This window comes from Argentina anserina, chromosome 4 (genome assembly GCF_933775445.1).
Source record: "Argentina anserina chromosome 4, drPotAnse1.1, whole genome shotgun sequence".
NCBI classification, from domain to species: domain Eukaryota; kingdom Viridiplantae; phylum Streptophyta; class Magnoliopsida; order Rosales; family Rosaceae; genus Argentina; species Argentina anserina.
The window spans coordinates 20,504,251-20,529,001 of NC_065875.1; the positions used below are offsets into that span (position 1 = coordinate 20,504,251).

General features: G+C 40.5%; 3 protein-coding genes across 5 annotated transcripts; all 3 read right to left on the minus strand.

Moving 5' to 3' along the window:
• Positions 1–777: 777 nt before the first annotated feature.
• Positions 778–1,670, minus strand: LOC126792747 (uncharacterized). 2 transcript variants are annotated; one of them, XM_050519215.1, is made up of 3 exons: positions 1,490–1,670; positions 1,279–1,356; positions 778–1,163 (listed from the first exon to the last, which is right to left on the minus strand). In XM_050519215.1, the coding sequence occupies exons 1-3, from the start codon at positions 1,545–1,547 to the stop codon at positions 799–801; spliced, it is 501 nt and encodes a 166-aa protein (XP_050375172.1). In that variant the 5' UTR covers positions 1,548–1,670; the 3' UTR covers positions 778–798. The 2 variants fall into 2 exon arrangements, with proteins under 2 accessions (XP_050375172.1, XP_050375171.1); XM_050519214.1 differs by having other exon boundaries at positions 1,444–1,670.
• Positions 1,671–2,302: 632 nt separating this feature from the next.
• Positions 2,303–15,863, minus strand: LOC126792725 (pre-mRNA-splicing factor ATP-dependent RNA helicase DEAH7). 2 transcript variants are annotated; one of them, XM_050519188.1, is made up of 19 exons: positions 15,754–15,863; positions 15,476–15,533; positions 15,253–15,391; positions 14,615–14,839; positions 14,119–14,192; positions 13,070–13,370; positions 12,625–12,795; positions 12,371–12,516; positions 12,167–12,264; positions 11,847–11,894; positions 6,599–6,662; positions 5,975–6,152; positions 5,634–5,863; positions 5,378–5,554; positions 5,094–5,165; positions 4,801–4,977; positions 4,578–4,639; positions 4,335–4,487; positions 2,304–4,233 (listed from the first exon to the last, which is right to left on the minus strand). In XM_050519188.1, exons 2-19 carry the CDS (start codon positions 15,479–15,481, stop codon positions 2,634–2,636), a joined length of 3,921 nt encoding a protein of 1,306 aa, XP_050375145.1. In that variant the 5' UTR covers positions 15,482–15,533; positions 15,754–15,863; the 3' UTR covers positions 2,304–2,633. The 2 variants fall into 2 exon arrangements, with proteins under 2 accessions (XP_050375146.1, XP_050375145.1); XM_050519189.1 differs by lacking the exons at positions 15,253–15,391; positions 15,476–15,533; positions 15,754–15,863 and having other exon boundaries at positions 2,303–4,233; positions 12,371–12,523; positions 14,615–14,756.
• Positions 15,864–16,588: 725 nt separating this feature from the next.
• LOC126792735 (receptor protein kinase-like protein ZAR1) lies at positions 16,589–20,264 on the minus strand. The gene is made up of 2 exons (XM_050519203.1): positions 18,958–20,264; positions 16,589–17,555 (listed from the first exon to the last, which is right to left on the minus strand). Exons 1-2 carry the CDS (start codon positions 20,258–20,260, stop codon positions 16,921–16,923), a joined length of 1,938 nt encoding a protein of 645 aa, XP_050375160.1. The 5' UTR covers positions 20,261–20,264; the 3' UTR covers positions 16,589–16,920.
• Positions 20,265–24,751: the final 4,487 nt, after the last annotated feature.

The window sequence follows — 24,751 nt, forward strand, 5'->3', positions numbered from 1 at the left end:
CATAACTAAATATTAAATATTTACACTTTTTCATCTATTCAAACTTAGATTACAACCAATAAAAAATCTGCGATAAATATTATAAGTCAACAATATAAAATTATGAAATATTTTATAGTTATAATAAATAAGAAAATAGAATATTTACTTGTTGTAATAAATGTAAAAATCTGTAAAATAAAAAATTATTGGAGTTAGAGCATAATTTTTTAGAAATTTTAAAGTTTGCTTCTTTATTTTGGAGAAATTATGAAGAAACTGTTAGAGATGCTTTAAGAAAATAAATAAACAAAATCCCCCTCAGCTAATTTTATCAGCCGACAAAAGTTGACTGAATTGAATCTTGATTATCTTTGGTAAGGTGATACGATATCAAAGACAAATGTCTTACCACTAGTCCAGAACACAACATACTGAGTGAGTTAAAATGGGTTAAATCTGTTTCAGCCGGAAAAGATACACACTTTGGAAGTAGGAATTGGTATCCTGGAGTTGTACTGAGCTGGTTTTGTTGAGAGTGATGAAGACTTTATAGTCCAGGGTTTTGTTTATAGCCCTGAGGTGCTGCACATATCAAGCCGCATATTCAATCTTGTTTAGTACAAAATCCATAACAACATGTTCTTTTACCAAGTTTCACTGGTATCAGTACAATTAAACGCTTTCTCTAGATTGTAATCTGACTTTACAGCCAGTTAGGATACAAACAGAAAATATTTCCAATCACACAACAGTAATATATATGTGTACTACAGATGATCAACACTAGAAGCCTTTGCATTGACATCTATGAAGGACTCAACATTTCTTCCTCTCACTGAAGCTTATGATCTGCACCATCTTTGGCAGGAAGCATTGTGCAAACTGTGTAGCTTTTCTTGTCCTGGCCCCCGAAATTAGATTCGTCACCGAATAACGATAGGGGCTTACATTCGCTGAGCTTCGCGGCATGTCAGATGGGGAAGATTCCGCCTCCGATTTATAATGCATGTGTCGATGACCACCAGACTCGTCAGCGTTGAAGCTTTCACGAAACAATTCAATCAGTTGCTTAACTGGTTGAACCTTGGATTTGTTCTTGTGGTTTATCACGTTGGGGGTTTCCACTTCTATAATTTCACTATTTTTGTGGATTGGAGATTCTCTCGTAGATGGGGCAAGATCTGCAAGTAATGAACAACAACATAAACAATCCAGGGTTATAAACTTATAGCTAGCTTCTTGTGTGATGATGACACAAACTGAATTGATATGAAGACAAACTGAAGTTAATACTACCATTTTTAACACTGAAGAAATCTTCACCATCAGATTCTACCCAGGGGTCAGGACAAAATTGAACATCATCTTCATCACCTACATTGTAACAAGAAGCATGCTCAACTTATACTAAACAGCATTAGCATTCTGCATGTAAATCAATCAGTGAAGCATCATATATACTTAGTTCCGGGAAACCAGTGACATGAGGCCTCGGCGTACAATCTACCGTGTCTTGAATAGGCTTTTGAATCAGGACACATTCTGTCCTGGAATAGCTTGAGCATCGGAGTTTTGACGCCGACTCTTTGGACTTGTGAACCTGTACACAATTTCCCATCTCTTGAAAAGAAATGATATACGGTTCTATTTTCCACAGAGCTTCATATTGTGCTTTGTGAATTGCTGTGGCTGTAATTGCTGTATGAAAGATGTGAGCTGGTGCTTAAAGGAGGTAAAGGATTTCTGCTCAACTAGATTCTGGTGAAGTTTATTAGCCTTGAAAGCAAAGCATTGGCAGTCTAAGTGATCGGTCCCCCAACTGTGTATAAATATTGGGATTTCCGTTACTATCTGAGCAACTGCCATCCACTTTAGCCACAGTAGAGATGGCAAGTAGGTAGAGATTTGCCACAAATGGCAACAGTAGCAGATACTGGGGCATTAGAAGGAACACACTAATATTTAGGGGCATACTTCGATTAGTCCAGTATTGGCTGCCCATCTTATTATCCATGTTCTTCAACTCGCTTATTATGGAATTGGAGATTACTACAGATACTGTGGTGTCTTCACCAATACTTCATTATACTCCATACTAGATCAAAGTTACTTATAACTAATTAAGGGCTTCAAGTTTAGAAGTAAGGTATCTAAACTTAAGATCTTAATTTTAGCATAGAACTCGACCAAAAAAGATACATCATCTATCTGCAGGCCATTAAATCCCCAGCTACACAGCTAGCCTTCAACAAAACAGCTATTTGAATAGATTTTATGATTTTATCATAAAACAAAGATCTCTATTAACAGTAGCTGCGTTTCAAAACCAAATTAACAATAGGAGTTTCCCAGTTTCAGAAATAGCACCACAATGATTAAGAAACAGCCAACCCGAAGATTATAAATTATAGTGTGAAACTCAGTAATAATTACACAATATCTGAACTTGCTTACACGAAATGGGTCATTCAACCAAAAAAAAAAACGTTTGCGAAATGACATGATTATATACCATCCTCCATCATCCAGCTCTTACTTCACTGATCACTCTTCGGTTGAAAAATTTGAATTATGGTAATTTGTGGGTTAACAACTGCATTGCTATCCTCCAGAAAGCTAGGATTGAATCGTATGTACAGTAATATTTACATTTACAAGCCGAGTTTCTTCGGCCTCAAATATGTGGAAGAGCGTTTGTTCAGACCAGGCATTGATATTTGCTGCTGCTGCTTGGATCTTTTCTCTCTCTCCTTCTGCTTGTTTTCTATCTCTGCCTCTGCTTGAGCCTTTCTCAGATTCTCCATTTCTTGCTCCATAGCTGTCTTCTCTTCTTTCTGTCTCTTCTTATGCTCCAACAGAGATGTATCTGAATCCTTCACGGAGAAGAACATGGGTCCCAACTCCGCCAACCACTGTGGCTCCACTGCGGTGGCACACTGCATGTACTCCTTCGTAGTCAAGATCAGTTCATGATAAACGACATAGTCTGGGGTGCATCCCATACCATAAAGAGCACTGCTTGGATGTAGATGGCATGGCATCCCGGTTCTGGAATTCACGTACTCCCCCACACCCTTCAATCTAGCAGAATTGTGGAAGTATGCAGAGCAGATAGCTTTTCTAACAACATCAGTGTCGGGCCAACATGTCGTCAGTGGGATTTTCAGCGTCTTCAAGATCTCTAGCAGCTGGGATCTCACCTCTCTAGCCTTTCGCAACCCTTTAACATGCAAGTAATGGTCCCCACACCAGTCCCCTCGATACTGATGTTGTTTCCACTGCTGGTAAACGTTATACAACGTCAGGTGATCAGATTCAGGAATAGAGAACTTCTCTCGTGCAGCATCACTCTCCTCTGCCCGATCTTTGGGCCTAAAGAATACTGATGGCACTGAGAGCATGGACACAATTGTCAAAACCTCATCCAGGCATCCCAGCTCCGCACCCATCAAAAGCATTTTAGCAAGTGGAGGGTCCAATGGGAACTCCACCATTTTCCAGCCAAGGTCTGTTAATCCCCCTACGTTGTTAAGAGCACCCAAGACCCACAACTGATACATAGAATTGAGAATATTATCTTGGGGAGGTGGATCCATGAAATCAAAATCTAGAAGGTTTTCAACCTTGAGTGACTTGAGCAACAAGACCACATTTCCAAGGTTAGTCCTTTGGATTTCTGGCACAGGACTTGGGAGCATTTCATTCAGGTATGCATTCTCTGTGTACAGCCGATAACAAGTTCCTGGACCAGTTCTACCCGCACGTCCAGCACGCTGGTCAGCGGCAGCACGGCTAACAGGGAAAACTTGAAGAGCATCCATACCCATTCTGGGGTTGTATACTTTCATTTTGCCATAACCTGTGTCAATGACGTAAAAGATTCCATCAACAGTAAGAGAGGTCTCCGCAATATTGGTCGCTACAATACATTTGCGGGCCCCATCCTCAGCTTTTTGGAATATCTTCGCTTGCAGGTCAGCAGGCAACTGTGAGTAAATAGGAAGTATCAACAGTTTTGGCACAGCTTTATTAGAGGAGGAAATAAGTTGTTCCATTCGCTCTGCAAGGGAATAACAAGCAGCCTCAATCTCATCTTGACCAGTCATGAAGATGAGGATGTCACCTGGAGGGCTGGTGATATGAATGGTCATGGCCTGTTTTACTGCACCTTCGACATAATCTTCACATGGTGTCTTACTGTACAGTATATTAACAGGAAATGTTCTCCCAGGAATGTGAAAAATTGGTACACTGCAACAAAGTCAATATTCATGTTCAGCAAGCAGATGCAGAAGATTATAACAAAACTGTAAATGACTTGAAGATTTTTATTGGTAGAACTTGAAGATTACCTTCCAAAGAAATTTGAAAACTTCTGAGCATTTAGAGTTGCAGATGTCACTATGAGCTTGAAATCACGTCGTTGGGCAACCACTTTTTTTAAAATTCCAAACAGCACGTCTGTGTTCAGAGACCTTTCATGGGCTTCATCCATCACAACTATACTGAAACAGCAAAAACAATATCAATAAATAAATTTTCTATAAATGCAAATTACCAATTAAATGCACAGATTATTGTATAACTTTTCATACCGATACTTGTCAAGATCAGAATCCCTTAGAGTTTCACGCAAAAGAACTCCATCAGTCATATACTACAAAATTGAAAAACCAGATTTAAGATGCATTAGTATAATTGCTGACCACAGGTAGACTCAGAGTCTTTATAACAGGAAAAAAATTCAAAAGAAAGATCAGTATAACAGCAAGACTAAAAGGGTTACATAGAAATTTGACCAGCTAACATAGAAATTACCTTTATTATGGTTTTTGGCCCAGTAACATCCTCAAAACGAATAGCATAGCCAACTTTATCACCAAGTTCAGTCTCCATTTCCTCACTAACTCTTTTGGCAACACTCATGGCAGCCACACGCCTTGGTTGGGTGCAACCTACTATACCACCTACTGTGTATCCATCTTCATGCAGATACTGTCAACAAATTTCACGTGATGGACCCAGATGAGTTACATAGACGAAGCCTCACGAATTTCATAAATACGAGACAGGATTTAGTGTGAACATATATAAATAAAAACAAAAGGTACCTGTGTCAGTTGAGTTGTCTTTCCAGAACCAGTTTCTCCAACAACAACAATAACTTGATTTTCTCGAATTACCTACAATTGATACCAAATGAGGGAATTCTCAACAACCAAAAAAACCCAGAATACCAAATGAGGGAGGCAAACCAAAAATATTTCGAAATATGTATGGGTATTGGGTACGGCTTAGCTTCACCAACTAAACTCCAGTTTTTTATTTTCTTTAAAAGGCAATAATGTGTTAGTTAGGTTGTCTTTAGGTATTACATATGCATAATGCTATATACCTGCAACAACTCATCCCGCACCGAATATATGGGCAAATACTGCCGTTGCTGTGAGAGGGTTTTTGACATTGCAAATTCACTGACAGCTTCTCCCTTCTTCATATGTTGCGCAAACTTGGCATCTTCTTTGAAATCAATCTCCCCATCATCACCTACTTTAGCAGTATCTGCATCAACCTAGCATTCAAAAGCAGAAGTGTTAGTCCTAAGACCTCAGTGTGAAAGGAAATTTTAGCTTCCTCTCCAAAGTTTATACCTGCTCCTCTGTTTTCTCAACACCAAGGATATCCCCAAGTTTGGAACCAGCAAGCTCCCAAAAATGCTGGCGTGATTTGTTAGAACTTTGCTTCTCATGAATTTCTCTAACCAAAGTAGACCCTTTCCGTGAAATTATGGCCATATCAGATGTCGGATCCTTTATTGGCATTATAGGCTCTGCTTGCTTGGTATAAACAACTCGGCCATCGAGGAAAGGAGGTTTTGTATCTGTGAAAATACAAAGCCGATTTTAGCATAAATTTGAGTCTACTATTGCAGAAATAGCAAATGATATGAATTTTATTTATTAATTATAGTACTAGCTATAAATTTCCTCACCATGTACAAGAAGAATAACTTTGCGTTCGTCTTCATCATCAAATTCAGTCTGCACCTCAGTACCTCTAACAGCACCCGATCTCAAAAGTTGGCGATCCTCCCACTGTGCGTTATCAGCTGTCATCTGAGACATCTTTTTGCTCTGAGCAAGGCTCATTTTTGTTCCATCTCTTCGAACCTGTACAGAAGATCAGGAATTTAGTGAAGCTGACGAATGTTCTCGTATGGTCAGGACATATGTAACTATATAAGGCACTAAACAAGATATGAAACTGAACTAGATTACAGGAACGTAGATGCATGAAACATATTTATGTACATTGCATGCACTATAGGGAATCATATTTATCATGTTGCCATATAAAAGATTGTAAATGAGAACCCCTAAATGATTGCTAGTCTATCGGTCAGCCAGTTAAGTGTGAATCGATAATCCCCAGCATGATATGCTTACTATCTTTATCCAACTTGGGAACAAGTCACAAGAAGTAAAAGCATAAACCTCTAACGATTTGGTCAACTTTCTTATTACAGATTAATACGACACATATCACAGAATAGTGCAATACATATTCATCAACCAAAACTAGTTTCGATAGCAAAGGGACAAACCATGTAACATACCAGTCTTTTTGCCAACTCCGCTTCCTTCTTTTGAAAAGACGCATCATCTCCGAAAAACAATGATGAGCTTGTTGTTATAAGCGTCTTTAGATCTTAATAGTTATTTGCGATATAAGCAAAGAAGAGTAAACAGAAACACACCAAAGTTATAGTGGTTCAGCTGAAGCATACCTCCACTGTGATCTCTCTTGAGAGATTTACTAGTACTGAAGAATTTAGGTACAAGTACTTATTGTAGACCTTAACCCCTCCCTGTCTAGCTCCTATCTCTCTATCACCCTTAGCTCTCCCTTTAGGGTTTCTGTCTCTGTCTCTAAAAACCTCCCTGCAGCCCTATTTATATCAATAGGGGCTGCTTGATACAATATGGACTAGGATTACTAAACCTAACACAAATCCTAATAGAATATTGGAAGATATACTATCCTAAAACATATAGAAAAGCTGTGCTAACTTATTTCCTTTCTAAACCTGGATTTGATTACTGAATCCTAACTCCAACATGCATCAACGAGCCAAAAACACAACAATCTCCACCTTGGTGAGTTGATACCAAATGATTGTTGCAACCTTCAGGATGTCTTGTATCTCTTGAAGTAACCCTGAACAAACCTCCAAGATCATTCACCTTGGCAATACTCCTCTTGCCTCATCACACCTCAAGTGAGGAGGTGCTCCACCACAACTCAGCATGTTGTGACACTAAGCAAGTTCAAGCAGTGCTTGAACTTCTCTACAGAAACTGGCTTTGTTAGACAATCTGCTGCATTGTCATTTGTGTGAACTTTCTCCACAATAATATATCCAGCTTCTATCCAATCTCTGATCCGGTGATAGCGAACATCAATGTGCTTTGTCCTTGCATGAAACACTTGATTCTTCGCCAAATGTATGGCACTTTGGCTGTCACACTTCACTACCACACCTTCCTGGTGAATACCAAACTGTCCTGCCAGTCCATTCAACCAAATAGCTTCCTTAGAAGCTTCTGTCAACGCCATATACTCTGCCTCAGTAGTAGATAGAGCTGTAACCTCTTGAAGATTTGCTTTCCAGCTCACAGGCCCTCCACCACAAGTGAAAACATAACCTGTTGTAGACCTTCTTCTATCTAAGTCTCCTGCAAAATCAGAGTCAACAAAACCAGCCACACAAGCTTCTTCTTGTTTTCTTTCAAACTTGATTCCAAACTGCCTAGTTCTCTTTAAGTACCTCAGAATCCACTTCACTGCTTCCCAATGACGCTTTCCCGGATTTGACATATACTTAGAGACAACACTCAATGCTTGAGCTAAATCTGGTCTTGTGCATATCATTGCATACATGAGACACCCTACTGCATTAGCATATGGAACATTCTTCATCGCATCAATCTCCTTTTGATTTGATGGCTTATGCTCTGCACTCAGCCGAAAGTGTGCAGCTAATGGGGTAGAAACAACCTTAGTTTCATCCATGTTGAACCGTTCAAGTACCTTCATAATGTACTTCTCTTGTGACAGCCATATTTCACTTGTGTTTCTATCCCTTCTTATTTCAATTCCAAGGATCTTCTGTGCAGCTCCTAGATCTTTCATGTCGAATTCAGCCCCCAACTTTTCCTTAAGTTTCTGAATTTTCAACATATCCTTGCATGCAATCAGCATGTCATCTACATACAGTAGTAGTAGAATTACCTCCTCATCTTCGAATACATGGTAGTAAACGCAGCAGTCATATTGACACCTTGTGTAGCCTATCTTCAGCATGTATGTGTCGAAACGCTTGTACCACTGCCTTGGCGATTGCTTGAGTCCATATAGAGACTTCTTTAGTCGACAAACCAGATTCTCTTTCCCTGTTTCGACAAAACCCTCCGGCTGCGACATGTAAATGTCTTCTTCGAGGTCCCCATGAAGAAACGCAGTTTTAACATCCATCTGCTCAATCTCCATATCATACTGAGCTGCTATAGACAACAACAACCGTATTGAAGTATGTTTGACCACCGGAGAGAAAATCTCGTCATAGTCCACTCCCTCTTTCTGCGAATACCCTTTTGCCACAAGACGTGTTTTGTACTTTATGGCATCATCATCATGTATTCCTTCTTTCTTCCTAAACACCCACTTGCAGCCAACAAGTTTTCTTTCTTTGGGTTTAGGAACCAGCTCCCACACGGAATTCTTGTGCAGAGATTCCATCTCTTCTGCCATAGCACCAATCCAACCTTCCCTTTCTTCGCTTTCTATAGCTTCTTGATAAGTAGTTGGATCACCTTGACTTATGGTCAGAGCATGACTCACATCTTCTTCGGTTTCAAATCCATACCGTTGTACCTTCTTTAAATTCCTCTTTGGTTTGTCAAGTGCTATGACTCGCCTCATTGGCTCAGGTTCTTGTGGGATGGGAGGATTTTGACCCCTACGTGGGGACTGCTCCCCCTGAGCCCTAACTGGTGACTGTTGTTGCTGCTCTGGTTCCTCAATGGCTACTTGATCATTCCCTACTTGCTCCACCTGAGCTTGAGAATCTTCAACTGATCGTTTAGCTAATGATATCTCGATTGCTTCTTCATCTTTTTCAGCAACAGTCATCTTCTCCTCCTTACTATTAGCTTCTATATTTAACGGCATAGTCTTCTCATCAAAAACAACGTCCCTGCTGAGCACTCTTTTCTCATTGATTATATCCCACAACTTATAACCTTTTACTCCTCTCTGAAAACCAATAAACACACATTCAAGTGACTTTGGTTCCAGCTTGGTTCTTTCATCCTTGGGAATATGCGCAAAGGCGCTGCATCCAAACACTCTTAAATTGGAATAATCAACTGGTTTTCCAGACCATACCTCCTCTGCACACTTGAAGTTAATAGCCTTTGAAGGTGATCGATTAATCAAGTAACAAGCATGATTAAGCGATTCTGCCCAAAACTCTTCAGGCAACCCTGCATGAAGCCTCATGCTTCTTTCTCTCTCCAAGAGAGTTCTGTTCATCCTCTCTGCAACACCGTTTTGCTGGGGAGTTTTCTTAACAGTAAAGTGTCTTGTAATGCCTTCATCCTTGCAGAATTGTAAGAACTGCTTACTTATATATTCACCTCCATTGTCACTTCTCAACACTTTGATTTTCCTGCCCGTTTGGTTCTCGATTTCAGCCTTCCACTCCTTGAACTTTGGAAAGACCTCATCTTTTGACTTCATAAAGTAAACCCAAACCTTCCTTGAAAAATCATCTATGAAAGAGACAAAGTATCTGGCCATACCCAACGATTTTGTTGATGCAGGCCCCCAAACATCTGTGTGAATATAGTCTAATACTCCTTTGGATTTGTTCTCACTGCTGCTCACTTTGAATGATACCTTGGTCTGCTTGCCGAGTGTGCAATACTTGCAGAAGTCAAGGCTGCAACTCGTTATGCCTTCTAGCTTATCTTGCTTATGTAATTCTTGCAGCCCCCTTTGACTCATGTGCCCTAGCCGTCTATGCCAGAGCTCAGTCTTGTCTTCTTCCGTACAAACTGATGCTCCACCTACTATTGTAGAACCTGTGAGTTTATACATATTATCAGGCTGCAACACACCTTTCATGTAGACCAACTGACCCTTTCCGACTTTGAGCACTCCATTGTTACCTTTATACCACAATCCTTCCCTATCCAATAGACTTAGAGAAATCAGATTTCTGCTCAAATGTGGAATGTGTCTGACCTTTCCCAATGTTCTGACAATGCCATCATACATTGAGATCTTTACTGTGCCGATTCCCATGATTCTACTTGGTGAATCATTCCCCATCAAAACTGATCCGGTGTCCCTCTCTTCATATGTGTCAAACCAATCTCTGTGTGCACACATGTGAAATGTGCAGGCTGTGTCCAAGGTCCAATGTCTAGGCGCGCCGGAGCTGGCTGAGATTGCAAGGAGTTCTCCATCATCGCTATCATTCCCAATAACGACATTGGCTGACTGGGAGCTTCCTCCAAGCATCTGCGCCTTCTTCTCCTTCCATTGTTTGCAATTTCTTTTCCAGTGGTCGGGTGAACCACATACGAAGCAACCATCCTTCTTCTTTTCTTTGCCTTTTCCCTTGGATTTAGACCTGCCCTTGTCTTCAAATCCACCACCTTTACTCTTAGACCTTCCTCTCTCCTTCCCTCTGACACTCAGTCCTCGTGCTTGGGAATTATCGTCTTCCCTCTGCATCCTGACATATTGTTCCAGGTTCTCACACACTCCTGTAAGTGTGATGGTCTCTTTGTTGAATATCATGGTGGTCTTGAAGTGTTTGAATGATGATGGCAAAGACTGTAGTAACATCATAGCCGAGTCCTCATCTCCCATCTTATCCCCAACCTTCTCCAAGTTAATTATGCAGTTCTGAAACTTGGATATATGATCAGTAAGATCATCCCCTTCCTCCATCTTGAGTCCAAAGAGTTGTTCCTTCAAGAGTAGCTTGTTGCTGATGGTTGTACCCATATAAACGCTTTGCAGCTTGTCCCATGCCTGCTTTGCAGTCAGCTCCTCTCCGATCTGCAGCACAGCATTATCAGCAAGATGCAACTCAATGCAACTCTTTGCTATCTTACACTTTTCTGCCCAATCTGCATCAGACATTGCTGTAGGCTTTGATTCTTCAAGAGCTACATCAACCTTATGCTGGATCAGAACGTTCCTCATCTTCCTCTGCCAAAGCGTGAAGTTGTCCTTGCCATTGAATAGCTTTATGGACGCTCTCACCTCTCCTGCCTCAGCCATTCCTTTGCCAATCGACATCGCAAAATAAACCAGCTCTGATACCACGTGTTGTTATAAGCGTCTTTAGATCTTAATAGTTATTTGCGATATAAGCAAAGAAGAGTAAACAGAAACACACCAAAGTTATAGTGGTTCAGCTGAAGCATACCTCCACTGTGATCTCTCTTGAGAGATTTACTAGTACTGAAGAATTTAGGTACAAGTACTTATTGTAGACCTTAACCCCTCCCTGTCTAGCTCCTATCTCTCTATCACCCTTAGCTCTCCCTTTAGGGTTTCTGTCTCTGTCTCTAAAAACCTCCCTGCAGCCCTATTTATATCAATAGGGGCTGCTTGATACAATATGGACTAGGATTACTAAACCTAACACAAATCCTAATAGAATATTGGAAGATATACTATCCTAAAACATATAGAAAAGCTGTGCTAACTTATTTCCTTTCTAAACCTGGATTTGATTACTGAATCCTAACTCCAACATGCATCAACGAGCCAAAAACACAACAGAGCTATCACTCGTATCATACATTGTATTTCCTTCTTCTCTATCATACCTATATAACAAGACTACAAGTCAAATAAAGGTCACAAGTATCTTAAGCTACTAAATCAAATCACGAGTTTCGCAAGGAAACACGATAGTATGGATCATTCAGCAGTCATAACATAAATTATAAATTTCCTTGGCATAACTTCTACTCAAAGCTGACATAGGTGTAGCTTTCCAGTTTGCAGAAAACTACAATAAGAAGTTTTACTGCTTGACAAAATTTATTTAACAGACAAGTCATCTAAAATACACACACACACACACTATAATCATTACCATGCCCGATCAGAATGGTATTCCATCTCTGCATGCATGCTTTCACTAATTTCATAAGTTTGCTCTCCAACCAAATCAGAATCATCTCCTTCTCCACCCTGCAGACAAAATTATCAATCATAATCAACATAACAAAAATAGAAAAGATATTTTATTCCAAACTGTCCGCAATCTCCAAAAATTGACCGGAACACGTATACTTACCTGCAATGATTGTGAATTTTCAGAAGAAAATGTGAGCTGATGGGACCTTGCACCAGGTTTCAAACTTGAAGATCTGGATGAGTATCCAGATGCACGTATTGGAACTGGAGATGGAGATATGTGATCCCACGGGGAAGCAGCAGAACCTGTTGACTGTCTACGTTAGTTATACCTGATAAAATAACCAAAAAGAAAAGGGAGATCATAGCAATCTATTTGATATCATATGTAAGATCTATGTCTAAGTAGCATACCAGAACGCGGTGTATTCCCACCCAGCCAAGGAGATACGAGTCGTGCATCAGGAGAGGCCCCAAGTAGCATAGGGGATCTTGATGGTTGATGACGCCTACTATTATTAGAGTAACCATCACGTCGCGGTGTCTCTTCCCATTCCCATCTGCCATCATCCCAGTCAGACCGACCTGCAACATTGGCAAAGTATGGTGTTAGGGGCAGTAACATCTGCATAACAGTTTAACATGAGTTAAGATGATTTATATCAATTAGGAGTGAACCATTTATATATGCCAACTTTTAACTGTTACATTTCCTATGTCATCTTCTGTTTAAGCTCAAAAAGTTCATTAGATAATAACCTACTCGAAGAGGCGCACTAAATTCAACTTTTTCACTACTTCAATTAAAAAGATAGATAAAAAAAAGGAATATTATAAGAAGTAAATAATTACAAATTACCAGGTGTCCTCTTTGAAATTTCGTATCTACCCCTTTTTCTTTCATATTCTCCACCATATTCTTGTTCATACCGGCCATGTTCTTCTCTTCGGCCATGATAATCCTGACTATCACTGCCATATCTTTTTCTCTCCCTCCAACTATCGCCCCTACTACTATTCTGGTAATCTCTTCTTTCACTATCATGGTCATCCCTGTCAGACCTACCCCTGTAATCTCGTCTCTCACTACCACGATCATCCCTGTTGTATGAACTCTGAGACCTAGCACTGTGAGAACTTCCGCTAGGCGTGGCCAAAACCTTTCAATCAGAAGCATGGTAGAGTATGTAAGAATATTTTAAAGCAAAACAAGAAAAGAATAAAATTGGAATTTTACAAATACTAACGTAAACATGAACCCAGGCCAAATGAAGAACCAGAAAACAGATAAATAAGAGTTTATAATCAGAAGAACCAATCAAAAGCCTCAAGTTCTAATTCAATTCATGATTTTTTCCACTTGTATAAATCTGGTAAAGTAAAGTGGCTGAAACAAGCACACTCAGCTAATGAATGTTTAAGACTTGGGCACATGTTATTTATATATCATAAATGAATACCATCCCCCATTCATTTCAACTATGCGGTTTAAAGTCCGCGATTCATTTATCCTAAGCTGAAATGTGGTATTACCAGGACTGAAGGGTCTGGTAGTCAGATACTAAATGCTCTATAGGCCAGCTTCAAAACACAAGGAAGAAGGATATTTAACTATTATTTTAAGATCATTCTCACAAGATTCTTTGTTTTCCTAACTCATAGCACTGGAATGCTAGTATTGACCATGCAATAATGCTCCATGCCAAATAGCGCTGTGATATATCTGCTTCCACCTCACAGAGTATACAAATAAAGCGTGTTTGTAGGTAGACACTACAAGGCTAAGACCATACTCCAAAGGAGCAATTACTGGAACATATATGCACCAGATAACTTGCACACTGTTTCAAAATTTGAAAAGACAAAAAAAAAACATTAATTAAAGACTATATGATCCAGTACACTTACATCTGTCCGATAACGTTCACCAGAATTACGAGACTTGTACCTATTGTCTTGTCCATCTTCTGTTACCGTACTTTCTGCAAAATGAGGATTACAACATGGCTTTAAGTAAAATGGAAGGAAGACATTCAATTAAGGCAAAGAAAATGGGCATGTCTACTATATAAACAAAGTTACTACAATAAATCAAGAAGATGTCTTGAGGGCTCCTCACAAAACTACTTAAAGTCAAATAAATGATGGCCTTCGTCAATTAAAACCCAAGTTTCTGACACTATCATGTGTTTTCTGATATCACAATACTAACAGAAAATGAATAAATATAGAACTAGAACAAGACAAGCATTAGATGTGTCTAGGCATGGTGCTAACAAACTCATTAATCATTTGTTAAATCCACCGACTCAATTTTCATAATGGCGATAAAATCATTTTAACTTGAATTCAAGCATAATCATCTGATGAAATTGATAGGTAAAAACCAAGATAAAAAGGATACCTGTTCGAGGTGTATCACTTGCAGATATTCCACGATATCGCTTCTTAGAGTGACTGCGTATGCCGGTGGATATATCATCCCCTGAATCATCTATTACACCAGACTCGGAATTATTTTCCTCCTCCTCTAAAGACGCTACAACAGAAGCACCCCTATCTTTTGGGGCTTTGAATCCACCCTCAGCCTTAGACTCTTCCCGTTTGGCAATAGCAAGGACATCTAAGCCTGTTACATCATACATCAACATCAGACAAAAGAACACTATGTATGTAAGAACACTCCCACATGTATTTCAAGAGACTAGACACTGTTTCCACAGTTATCAAAAATTACAGAAACACATGTACAATGGTGCAAACTCGAGCTGATTTGGTACAACTTTTGAAATAAGGCAAGTATAAGTTAACTGAATATGTTTTGTACAATTCAATATAATCAATAAACACTTAAACAGCAAAGCCGAGCTAGATAAACCGGAAACAGTACACTATCTATTAAAGTAGGCGCAAGAGGGCACTTTGGCAATAACATTGAATTGTTAGTAAGACACCCTACACCTATGAACAATAACCAGCCCGCGGCTTTTCAGGTTGATTCACCAAATTTCTCTATCAAAAATCGAAAAAATGGAGTCTTACCTAAGAGTGATTTTCGCTCCGGAGGTCTATACACAACTCGATCCTTCCCAGGAACAAATAAACCCCCACCACTACTCGTCTCGGGTTCCAATGTCACGGTCGTCTTGTCCAGCTTAATAGCTTCACTGTTTCCTCTATTCTGCACAGTGCACATAGACAATAAACAACATCAGCATAATCAACAAAGCACCATTACAGCAACTAAAACAAACAAAACACCAACCTCCATGGCGAACACTGAAATAAAACCCTAACACCGAAACCAATCACAATGAATCCACCTGAAACACACGGCCGGAGTTAAAATCATAAACAGATAGTGCTGTATGCTGGCGAAACAAGATTGCATAATTTCAAATTGGAGGAGAGATTGTCAGATTCGGAACTAGGTCAGATCAAACTTTCGGAACAGGTATTGAACGAAACAAGCTGGAGACCGAAATCGAAAGCGACTGTGGATTGGTTAGGGAGTGGGAGGAGAGAAGAGAGAGAAGGACGTACCTGTGTGGTTAGAAGAGTTGGGTTTCGTCGGAGCTTTCTTCACTTTAAAATCGGAAAAAAGGCGGTGAGGTTTTAGGAGCGAACTGGTTGAGGCTCAAAGTCCTCCTCGATGGTTGAAAGAATAGAAAGGGGTCAAATTGGACCCGGATTTAAAGACGGGCTGAACCGTTGTACCCGATACCAACGGATGGGGCAATAGTACGTAGCGATGTAAAGTACTTCTCGACATGACAAACTTATTGCACGGCTGCTTCCAATTGACATGGAGCAATTGAGCACATAAGCTTGTTAATTTACAGTGAGGGTCCTACCCATAGTTCCATACAAACTCACTCTCTTACCGCACTGTGTTCATCTCATCAATCATACGTATTATTCTCTCTGCCACTAGCTGGATCTTTATTTTGTTGATACTTTTTGTTTGCTTCTTGATGGACATGACGATCTTATGACGAATGAGACGGGTATGTGCCTCAAACATGGTGAGGCACGGTGCACGGCTTCTTGCTAATAGTTGAATGGTAAGATGTCATGCATATGCTGACAGTTGAAATCAAATCCACTCTTTCTGGAATTAGTTTAGTCTACAGTGTGATTTTGTAAGTTCTTGTCCGTTAATCGCCCCCTTTTAGATAAAGAGGGGTGAGTGGCATGTCATGCTCACCAGTATCATCTGGGTTGTAACTCCCGGTTTATATTTATATACATTTAAATATATCATTTGTTGTAAACATAAAAACTCATTGCGAAGCATAAAAGCTAGTGCTAGATAGTAGCATATGCTTAATTAGCATATAGCTAGAATGAGACATGAGCAAGGACATGTGGAGAAAAGAGTGACATTATTACAAATTATACAGCAGTGAGTGACAAAAATTTCAATTACATAATCTAGCCAACTCTGAAATACTTATCACAATGGGAATCAAATTACAACAAAATTATGCTCTGTGAAATTGCTCTACTTCCAGAAGTAGAAATAATATGAATTTATGTGGTTCGTCAGGGACGAATTGGATCTTCAAAATAAATCTAGATGGCAGCAGTGAGAAGATTGATCTAAACGCCACCACAACCTAACAAAATTATAATTAACCATGAGAGACGAATTGAACCAGGAACTTCAGGTGAATTCTTGGAATTTGATGACCAAACTATGTTGTTTCCTCATGACCCTACCCTTTCAAGATTCTCGGAGACCGTTTTCATCCTTGGCCTAACCTCAGGATCAGGCTCAGTGCAAGCAAGTGCTACATGAAAAGCTGCTAGCACTTCCTTTTTGGCATTAACTTCCTGGAGCAAAATAGGATCTACCATATCCGAAAGAGGATTTTCATCCTCAAACCCCTTCCTCACCCACCTCACTAAGTCCGGAATCTCCATGGAAGTCGAAGAACTAGTTGGAGATAGCTCTGGAGATTTTCCGGTGAGCAACTCTAGCAAGACAACTCCGAATGAGTAAACGTCCCATTTTTGAGTTGGTCTACTCCCCGGGGCTCTAGCCTCGGGAGCTCTATAGTTGTTGGCTCGCTCTGTTTGAACAGCTTTCATGTAAGGGAGAGCACTACCCATTAAGCCACCCGAGGAAGGGTTATTGCCAGTGATGGTGATCAGTCTGTTGAGTCCGAAATCCGAAATGTAGGGTTGTGATTCGTTGTCTAGGAGAATGTTGGAGGGCTTGATGTCCCCATGGACAAATTTCCGGGGACTGCATTCGTGTAGATAGGCCAAGCCTCGCGCCGTGCCCTTTAAGATCTTCAGCCTCGTCGACCATGAGAGGCTTATAGACTGACCATTTCTCCCTGCAAATATAATTTGAATATTTAGTTTCCAACTTTCCATCATCATCAGCAGCTGTACATTGCTTTATTCTTGCGTAACAAATAAACAAACTCTGTCTTATAGCCAAGAGTAGAAAGATTGAAATATACAATTTTCGGTAGTTGTAGTGGCTTTCCACCATGGGAGACGTAAAAGAAACTCATGAAATAAGGATGATGATCATTTGAGGGAGGAAATATATAAAAAAGATTAGAGGAAAATTCACCCTTTAAGTTTTCCCAAAGTGTAAGAAAATGATGAAATGATCCAAGAAAGTCAGATCAACATAATTTCTTCTATGAAAGTTTCAATTTTCTCATCCAGTCATCATAGTGGAACAGATGACAAAGGGAGCCTTCAGATCATTGCGATTAGAGAGCAAGGTCAGAATGGAGTAATGGTTTCTGCACCAAATAGGACAAGACTATTGTCATCCATGAATAACCTGACCTACCACGTTGTGACTGAGCTCCATAAATGGGCAATTACGCCCCACAGTGGAGTCACTACACGGTTCCATTGCAACAATGATTCATATGTTGCATGGAATGTGCTGTGTGGCAGTGCCGGTGGACCATTAGTTGGATCTCGGCAGACAAGGTGAAAATTGTACAACCGAATTTAGCACTACACTTGAGCTTAGATCGAGCCTCCAAACATATTGTACAAACCCTCCCTTGCACAGAAAAATGAGTACTAAAATTTTCACCCTTGAATAACTGTTTTCACACCGTAGACAATCAAATTATATACTCTTGTTTCAAGAATCCCAAGTTCACGTTCAAAACAATGACAAGTACTATTTTACGGTAATTACTACACAACAGAAACACACATTAGCGCAAGCATCACGATCAAGTACCAAATACCACTGTCTGCCCAGAAAGAAATAGTTTTTGTTACTCTCACCGTGAAGTTTGAAGGTCCTTTCAATTTAGATATCTACATATAATTTTCACTCAAAAATCACACCGCACATGACGAAATATATATTTTTTTTCATTCGAGAAATATGAAATTCACTTTCAAAACATCGAAAAGTAACATCTCACGGTGTTACACATTGGCGTAAGCATCGGAATCAAGTACAAAATTACCTTCATCTTGTAGAATTAGTTTATGTCACTCTTGGTAAGAAAAGCTTAGGGATAGTGACTAGATGTCTCCTATTCCAAAAATTTATTTTCTAAAGTTCTAACGATTAAGAGGTACAGTGGTACCTCACCGGGTAATAATCAGTCGTAATCTAATCTCTTGCCCGGGGCCAGGGGCCTACTTGCATTCACTCAAAAAAACGACAGCAGAGAACCACACACGACAAAAAAAACGTACATAAACGACACAAAAATATCAGGCATAACCAGAGAAAGAAAAAAAACTGACCGCGAATTGCAGTGGCCAAGTTGCCGTGGGAAATGAAATCACTGATCAAAAGCTTCTCGTCGGGAGCCCAATAATACGCCCTCAGCCTCACCACATTGGGATGCTTCACTCTCCCAATCGCCTGAACCTCCGCCGCGAACTCCTTATACCTCTGATCCCCTCCCTCCCCCAACCTCCTCACCGCCACCGGAATCCCATTCCCCAGCACCACCTTGTACACTATCCCCAACCCGCTCTTCCCCAACACATACGCCGACGCCCTCAGCAGCTCGTCCAGCTCAAAAGTAAACCCCTTGTCAATCGCCACCAGCTCCCCCTCCCCTCTCCCTCCTCTCTCCAGCGGCTCGGGCTCCGAGTCCGAGTTGTTCCCGAACCCGCCATTAATACAAGAGCAACACCGCCGCGCCTTGTCGGAGCTCGCGCCGAGCTTTCTCTTCCCGGTGCAGGAGCAGCCGTTGGAGTCGTCCTTCTTCTTCCAGAAAATGTAAATCACGACTAAGCCGACTAACGCCACGGCTGCGGCGTCAGCTACGGAAATGAGGATGATTAAGCCCGGACTTAAGCCTCTTTTCGGGTTGTTGGATCCGGGCGTGGAGCTCGGGTCACCCGGGGAAGTCGGGGCCGGGTCTTTGCAAGATTTCTGGAGAGGGAAACCGCATAAGAGAGGGTTGTTGAGAAAAGCGGTTGGGCCTTGATTCGAAAACGACCCCGTTTGGGGGATTTCGCCGCTGAAATTATTGTTACGGAGATCGAAGCTAACCGTCACCGGTAAATCTCCCAGAGATTTCGGAATCTTGCCGGAGAATTGGTTGAAGGAGAGGTTGAGCGTGCCGGAGAGGGACTTCAGGTTGCCGAGATCGTCCGGGATTGGTCCGGTGAGGTTGTTGGCGGAGAGGTCGAGCTGGAGGAGGTCTTCCATGCCGGTCCAAATACCGGCGGGAATTTCGCCGGAGAGTTTATTTCCGGCGAGGAGGAGTCTTTGGAGTTGCTTGCACTTCTTGAGGCCGGGGTCGAGGGAGCCGGAGAGGGAGTTGTTGGAGAGGTCGAGGTTCTGGAGGCGGGGGAGGTTGCAGATTGACGGCGGGAGCTGGCCGGAGAGGTTGTTGCCATAGAGGAAGAGGCTGTGGAGTGAGGTGGCGTTGAAGAGCTGAGTGGGGATGGAGCCGTAGAAGTTGTTGCTGTGGAGGTTGAGGCGGCGGAGGTAGACTAAGTTGCCGAGCTCGGAGGGGATGTAGCCGCGGAGATTCTTGCCGGAGAGGGCGATCCCGACGACGCGGGGGTTGGGGAAGCCGGTGATGTTCATGCAGGAAATGAAAGCAGTACAATACTTTCTGAAATTTTACTAGTTACTGTTAGTTTCTTTTATTTCTACTGTTAGTTCTTGCCAGGTGTACTCTTGTAGAAGAGTTAGCTAGAGCTCAGCTTTCTTTCTTTCGATATAGAGTATATATAGGAAACTATGCTCTCTGTTTTGTTGCTCTGGATAATTGATCAATACAAGTGTTTTCCTCATTACTTTTCTCATCTTCTTCGCTGCAAACCCTAGCCTATCTCTGATGCCATGGCTATCATGGTATCAGAGCTGCCATAGATGCTGGACCTCTTATTTACGCTTCCGCAATGATTCTAATACAAGAAGTTGTGCTTGTGATTTCAGATCTGAATCGATTTAAGCTCTGATTACTCTGAAAGCTTGGAATCAAGGTTTCGATGGGATCGCACTGCAAATCCTGAACTTCGATAACAATCTGAGGTGAAATTGCTTCCTTCTTGTTCAATTTTGAAGTGATCGTATGCCTGTGAGTTTTATCGCTATGATTTTGGAGAATCTTGAGTAGAATTGAAGAGTATAGATATGTTGGAGCAAAACCTTGTCTTCGCTTGAGTAGTAGAGTAAAATTGGAGCAAATTTTTTTTAGTGGTGGAGTAAAATTGGAGTTGAGATTTCTAGTTCGTGGCTAAAATTGAGAGTATTCTTGTGATTGAAGAGCGTTGCTGAGCAAAATCGTGATCAAGTCTACGTATTATGAGCAGTTTTGAGAATTATGAGAAGAGGTTGAGTAGTTTTGTTTCATGTATGAGCAAAAATTGAGTAGATTTGTGTGCATCTATTCTAGTAGCTTGAATGCTTCTTTCAACGTGTTGAGTTTCTTTGTTGATGATTTATATGTTTTCTTGGGCAAATCGAGCAAATTGAGAGAATTGAGCAAAATATTGAAGAGCTGTTTTGGTTTAGAGCAATTTGTGCACAAAATCTTGAGCAAGGTCATTGTGTAGTTGAGTAAATTGAGGAAATTTCTTGAGCATGAAAGAATCTGTGTGGTTGAGTTGGAGTATTTTGTGGATATCATGAGCAGATTGGTCAGATTGGTCTACAAAGTCTGATGTTAGAATTTTGCAGTAGAATTGAAGATAAGGTGTTTGTAGTTTTGCTTATATCAGTGAAGTGCTGATCTGTTTGTTTCAGAATTATCTGCACTATGGCTTCACAACCTACTGTTCTTACTCATTCTGATGTACACTCTCTGCTGAGTGTTATTACCATGAAACTTGGAGAAAGAAACTTTATAAAGTGGAGCTTCCAGTTTCATGCTACTCTTGCTGGTAATGGCCTCTTTGGTCACTTTGATGGTTCAGAGATTCATCCTCCTCGTTATGTTCTGACTACTGGGGGAGAAATGACTAATGAGGAAAGTGCAGCATACAAGAACTGGAAGCAAACTGATATGGCCCTAATAAGTCTCTTAATGGCCACACTTGATGAAGACGTTGTGGATGTGATAATTGGATGCAAAACAGCAAGACAAGCTTGGCTTGCTCTTCAAGAGCGTTTTTCTACTGTATCAAGAGTGAATATTATGCAGCTGAAGACTGAGCTTCAGACTCTAAGAAAGGGTAGTGAGTCAATTGAGAAGTATTTGCAGCGTGTTAAGGATGCTAGAGTTCAACTTTTATCAGTTGGTGTCACTGTTCCAGATGAAGACATTATCATTGTGATTTTGAATGGTCTACCCGATGAGTTTTCCACTGTTAGAACAGTAATTGAAGGAAGGGAAACTCCGATTACTCTTAGGGATCTTCGATCTCAACTTCTTGCAGCTGAGAGGCGCATTGAAGGAAGTTTCTCTTTTCTTCCTAATATGGCTGCAATGGTTGCTCGTGGTGTTGGCTCCAAGAATGGTGATAGGAGTGGTCCTAACAGAGGTTGGAGCTATAGAGGTGATGAAAAAAGGAAGGAAGAAAAGTCTAAGAATGGTACAGTTGAATGTCAAGTTTGTGGGAAGAAGGGTCACACAGTTGATACATGCTTTAAGGTTCATAAATGTCAGATATGTGGCAAGCACGGCCATCTTACAAACACTTGTTATCAGAATCCAGAATACAAACCTCAAGCTACTCAAACTCAAGAAAGACCAGCGTTTGTTGATCCATCTCCCGAGTGTCAAATCTGCTTCAAAAAGGGTCACAGTGCTGTGACTTGCTTCTATAGATCAGATGTCCCTGCGGATCATCCGTCTCTCTCCATTCCCACATGTCAAATCTGTGGTGTAAAAGGACATGTAGCTCTCAATTGTTTTCATAGAACAAATTTTGCTTATCAGGGCACTGAACCTCCTACATCCTTGACAGCTTTATCTGCTCAATCAACTAGAAACTTTCATGGAGTGACTCATGGAGGAAATGTGATTTCAAGTAGAGTTTCTAACTCAAGTTTCTCTGGTGGTTTTCATCCAAGTTCTGGAGCATCTTCTTCAAACTCTAGTAGTTTTTCTACAAACTTCGTGCCATCTCCTGCTCAAGAAGTATGGATTGGGGATTCTGGAGCTACTCATCACATGACATCTGAATTGAGGAATCTTACAATTGCGCAGCCCTATACTGCAGATAACAAAATTACTATTGGTAATGGAACAGGTTTGAAAGTAGCTCACACTGGTTCTAGCTACATTAAGCCTTCTGATCATGTTCTGAAACTGGAAAAAGTCTTGCATGTTCCTAGTTTAACTATGAATCTGCTATCGTTCACTAAGCTTTGCAAAGACAATAATTGCTTCATTACTCTTGATGAAAGTAACATTGCTGTGCAGGACAAGGCATCCAAAACAATCCTCTATCAAGGAAAGAGTAGTGAAGAAGGTCTGTTCCTCTTCAAGTCTCCTCATGTGTCCTCCATTCCTGAGCTATCTCATACTGCTCTTGTGAGTTCATCTTCAACATATCCTATTTGGCATCAGCGTTTAGGTCATCCCTCTTATCCTATAGTGTCTAAAATGTTGGCTAGTAGTCAAATAAAATTGTCTAGCTCTAGTTCCAGTCATATATGTTCTCATTGTCTGGAAGGCAAAATACATAGACAACCTTTTGATGAGTCTGAAAACAGAATTACTGAACCATTTCATAAAATTCACTCTGATGTTTGGGGTGCAGCTCCATGTCTTTCAATTGAGGGTTATAAGTACTATCTTACCTTCATTGATGAATGTACGAAGTTTGTGTGGATTTTCCCACTTATCAATAAATCTGATGTGTTTACTCAGTTTGTGAAATTCTATGCCTTTGTTGAGACTCAGTTCGATTCTAAAATAAAAATTTTCCAAACTGATGGAGGAGGTGAATTTAATAGCAAGGCTTTTCAGAAATTCCTAGATTCTAAAGGCATTTTGCATTATATTACATGCCCTCACACCCCTCAGCAAAATGGTGTTGCTGAGAGGAAGAATAGGCACATTGTTGAAACCGCAATTACTTTGATGTCTACAGCTGGGGTTCCTAAACAATTTTGGTTTCATAGTGTTGCTCATTCCTGCTATTTTATCAATAGAATGCCTTGCAGATCTCTCAATATGATTTCTCCATATGAACTTTTGTTTCACAAAGTTCCAGATATCTCTCAGTTGAAAATTTTTGGATCATGCTGCTATCCCTATCTCAAGCCATATACTCATGATAAGCTTGATCCGAGAACCACTCAATGTGTCTTTTTGGGTTTTGCTTTAGGCTACAAAGGGGTTTTTTGCTACAGTATTTCTCAAAACAAACTGTGGATGTCTAGACATGTTGTCTTTGATGAGTCATCTTTCCCATTTATGTCCTCCTCCATTCCTATATCATCTAGGGTAGATTCTGCTACCTTCTTTCCTTCCTCTACTCATCTCACTACTCTTCCTTTAAGGATGCCTGTCCCCAATACTGGGGTTCTACTCAGTTCGTCTCGCACTGTGTTTGAAGGGGGGAATGAAGTTGCCAACTCCATGGATCAGAATAATGGAGGTGCTACTGCTGTTGTTAATATGAATTTTGAGGATAACAGTGCTAGATCTTGTACTGCTGATGAGAATTATGGGAATAATAATGTTTCTGATAATAGTTTTGATGGTGAAAAATCTTGTTCTCAAATTTTGAATGCTGCTGAAGTTGGTTCTATACTGGTTGATAATAGTGGTAGCAATCTTGGTAGCAATAATAGTGCAATAGGTTCAGATGAAGGAGTGCATGCTCATGCGATTGCTTCTACTAATGGTTTTAGTGATGATCAACTTGATGTGTTGCAATTTGGAGGAAATATTGACGTTAATGCAGATCTTCCACAGGAGCTAAACTTCATAGCTGATCAGAATTATAACGAGCATTCAATGATGACAAGAGCGAAGAATGGAATTGTTAAACCGAAAACATTCGAAGATTATTATTGTTTCTCTGCTATTGTTCAACAGAAGTTTTATGATGAGTATCCATTTTTTAGTGGATTCACTGCTATTACTGATATAAGTGACATTGTTGAACCTAAGTCTTT

Bases quoted from the DNA above. Each gene is read 5' to 3' on its own strand.
- LOC126792735 (XM_050519203.1), bottom strand. From the start codon at position 20,260: ATGAACATCACCGGCTTCCCCAACCCCCGCGTCGTCGGGATCGCCCTC. The intron at 17,556-18,957 runs GTCAGTTTTTTT...TTATATTTGCAG, and splicing joins CTTGGCCACTGCAATTCGCG to GGAGAAATGGTCAGTCTATA.
- LOC126792747 (XM_050519214.1), bottom strand. From the start codon at position 1,600: ATGGGAAATTGTGTACAGGTTCACAAGTCCAAAGAGTCGGCGTCAAAA. The intron at 1,357-1,443 runs GTATATATGATG...GTTACAATGTAG, and splicing joins CACTGGTTTCCCGGAACTAA to GTGATGAAGATGATGTTCAA. The intron at 1,164-1,278 runs GTAGTATTAACT...CATTACTTGCAG, and splicing joins TTTCTTCAGTGTTAAAAATG to ATCTTGCCCCATCTACGAGA.
- LOC126792725 (XM_050519188.1), bottom strand. The intron at 12,796-13,069 runs GTAATTTGTAAT...CCAATGTTGCAG, and splicing joins AATTTCAAAGAGGACACCTG to GTCGGTCTGACTGGGATGAT. The intron at 12,517-12,624 runs GTATGCTACTTA...GACAGTCAACAG, and splicing joins TGGGAATACACCGCGTTCTG to GTTCTGCTGCTTCCCCGTGG.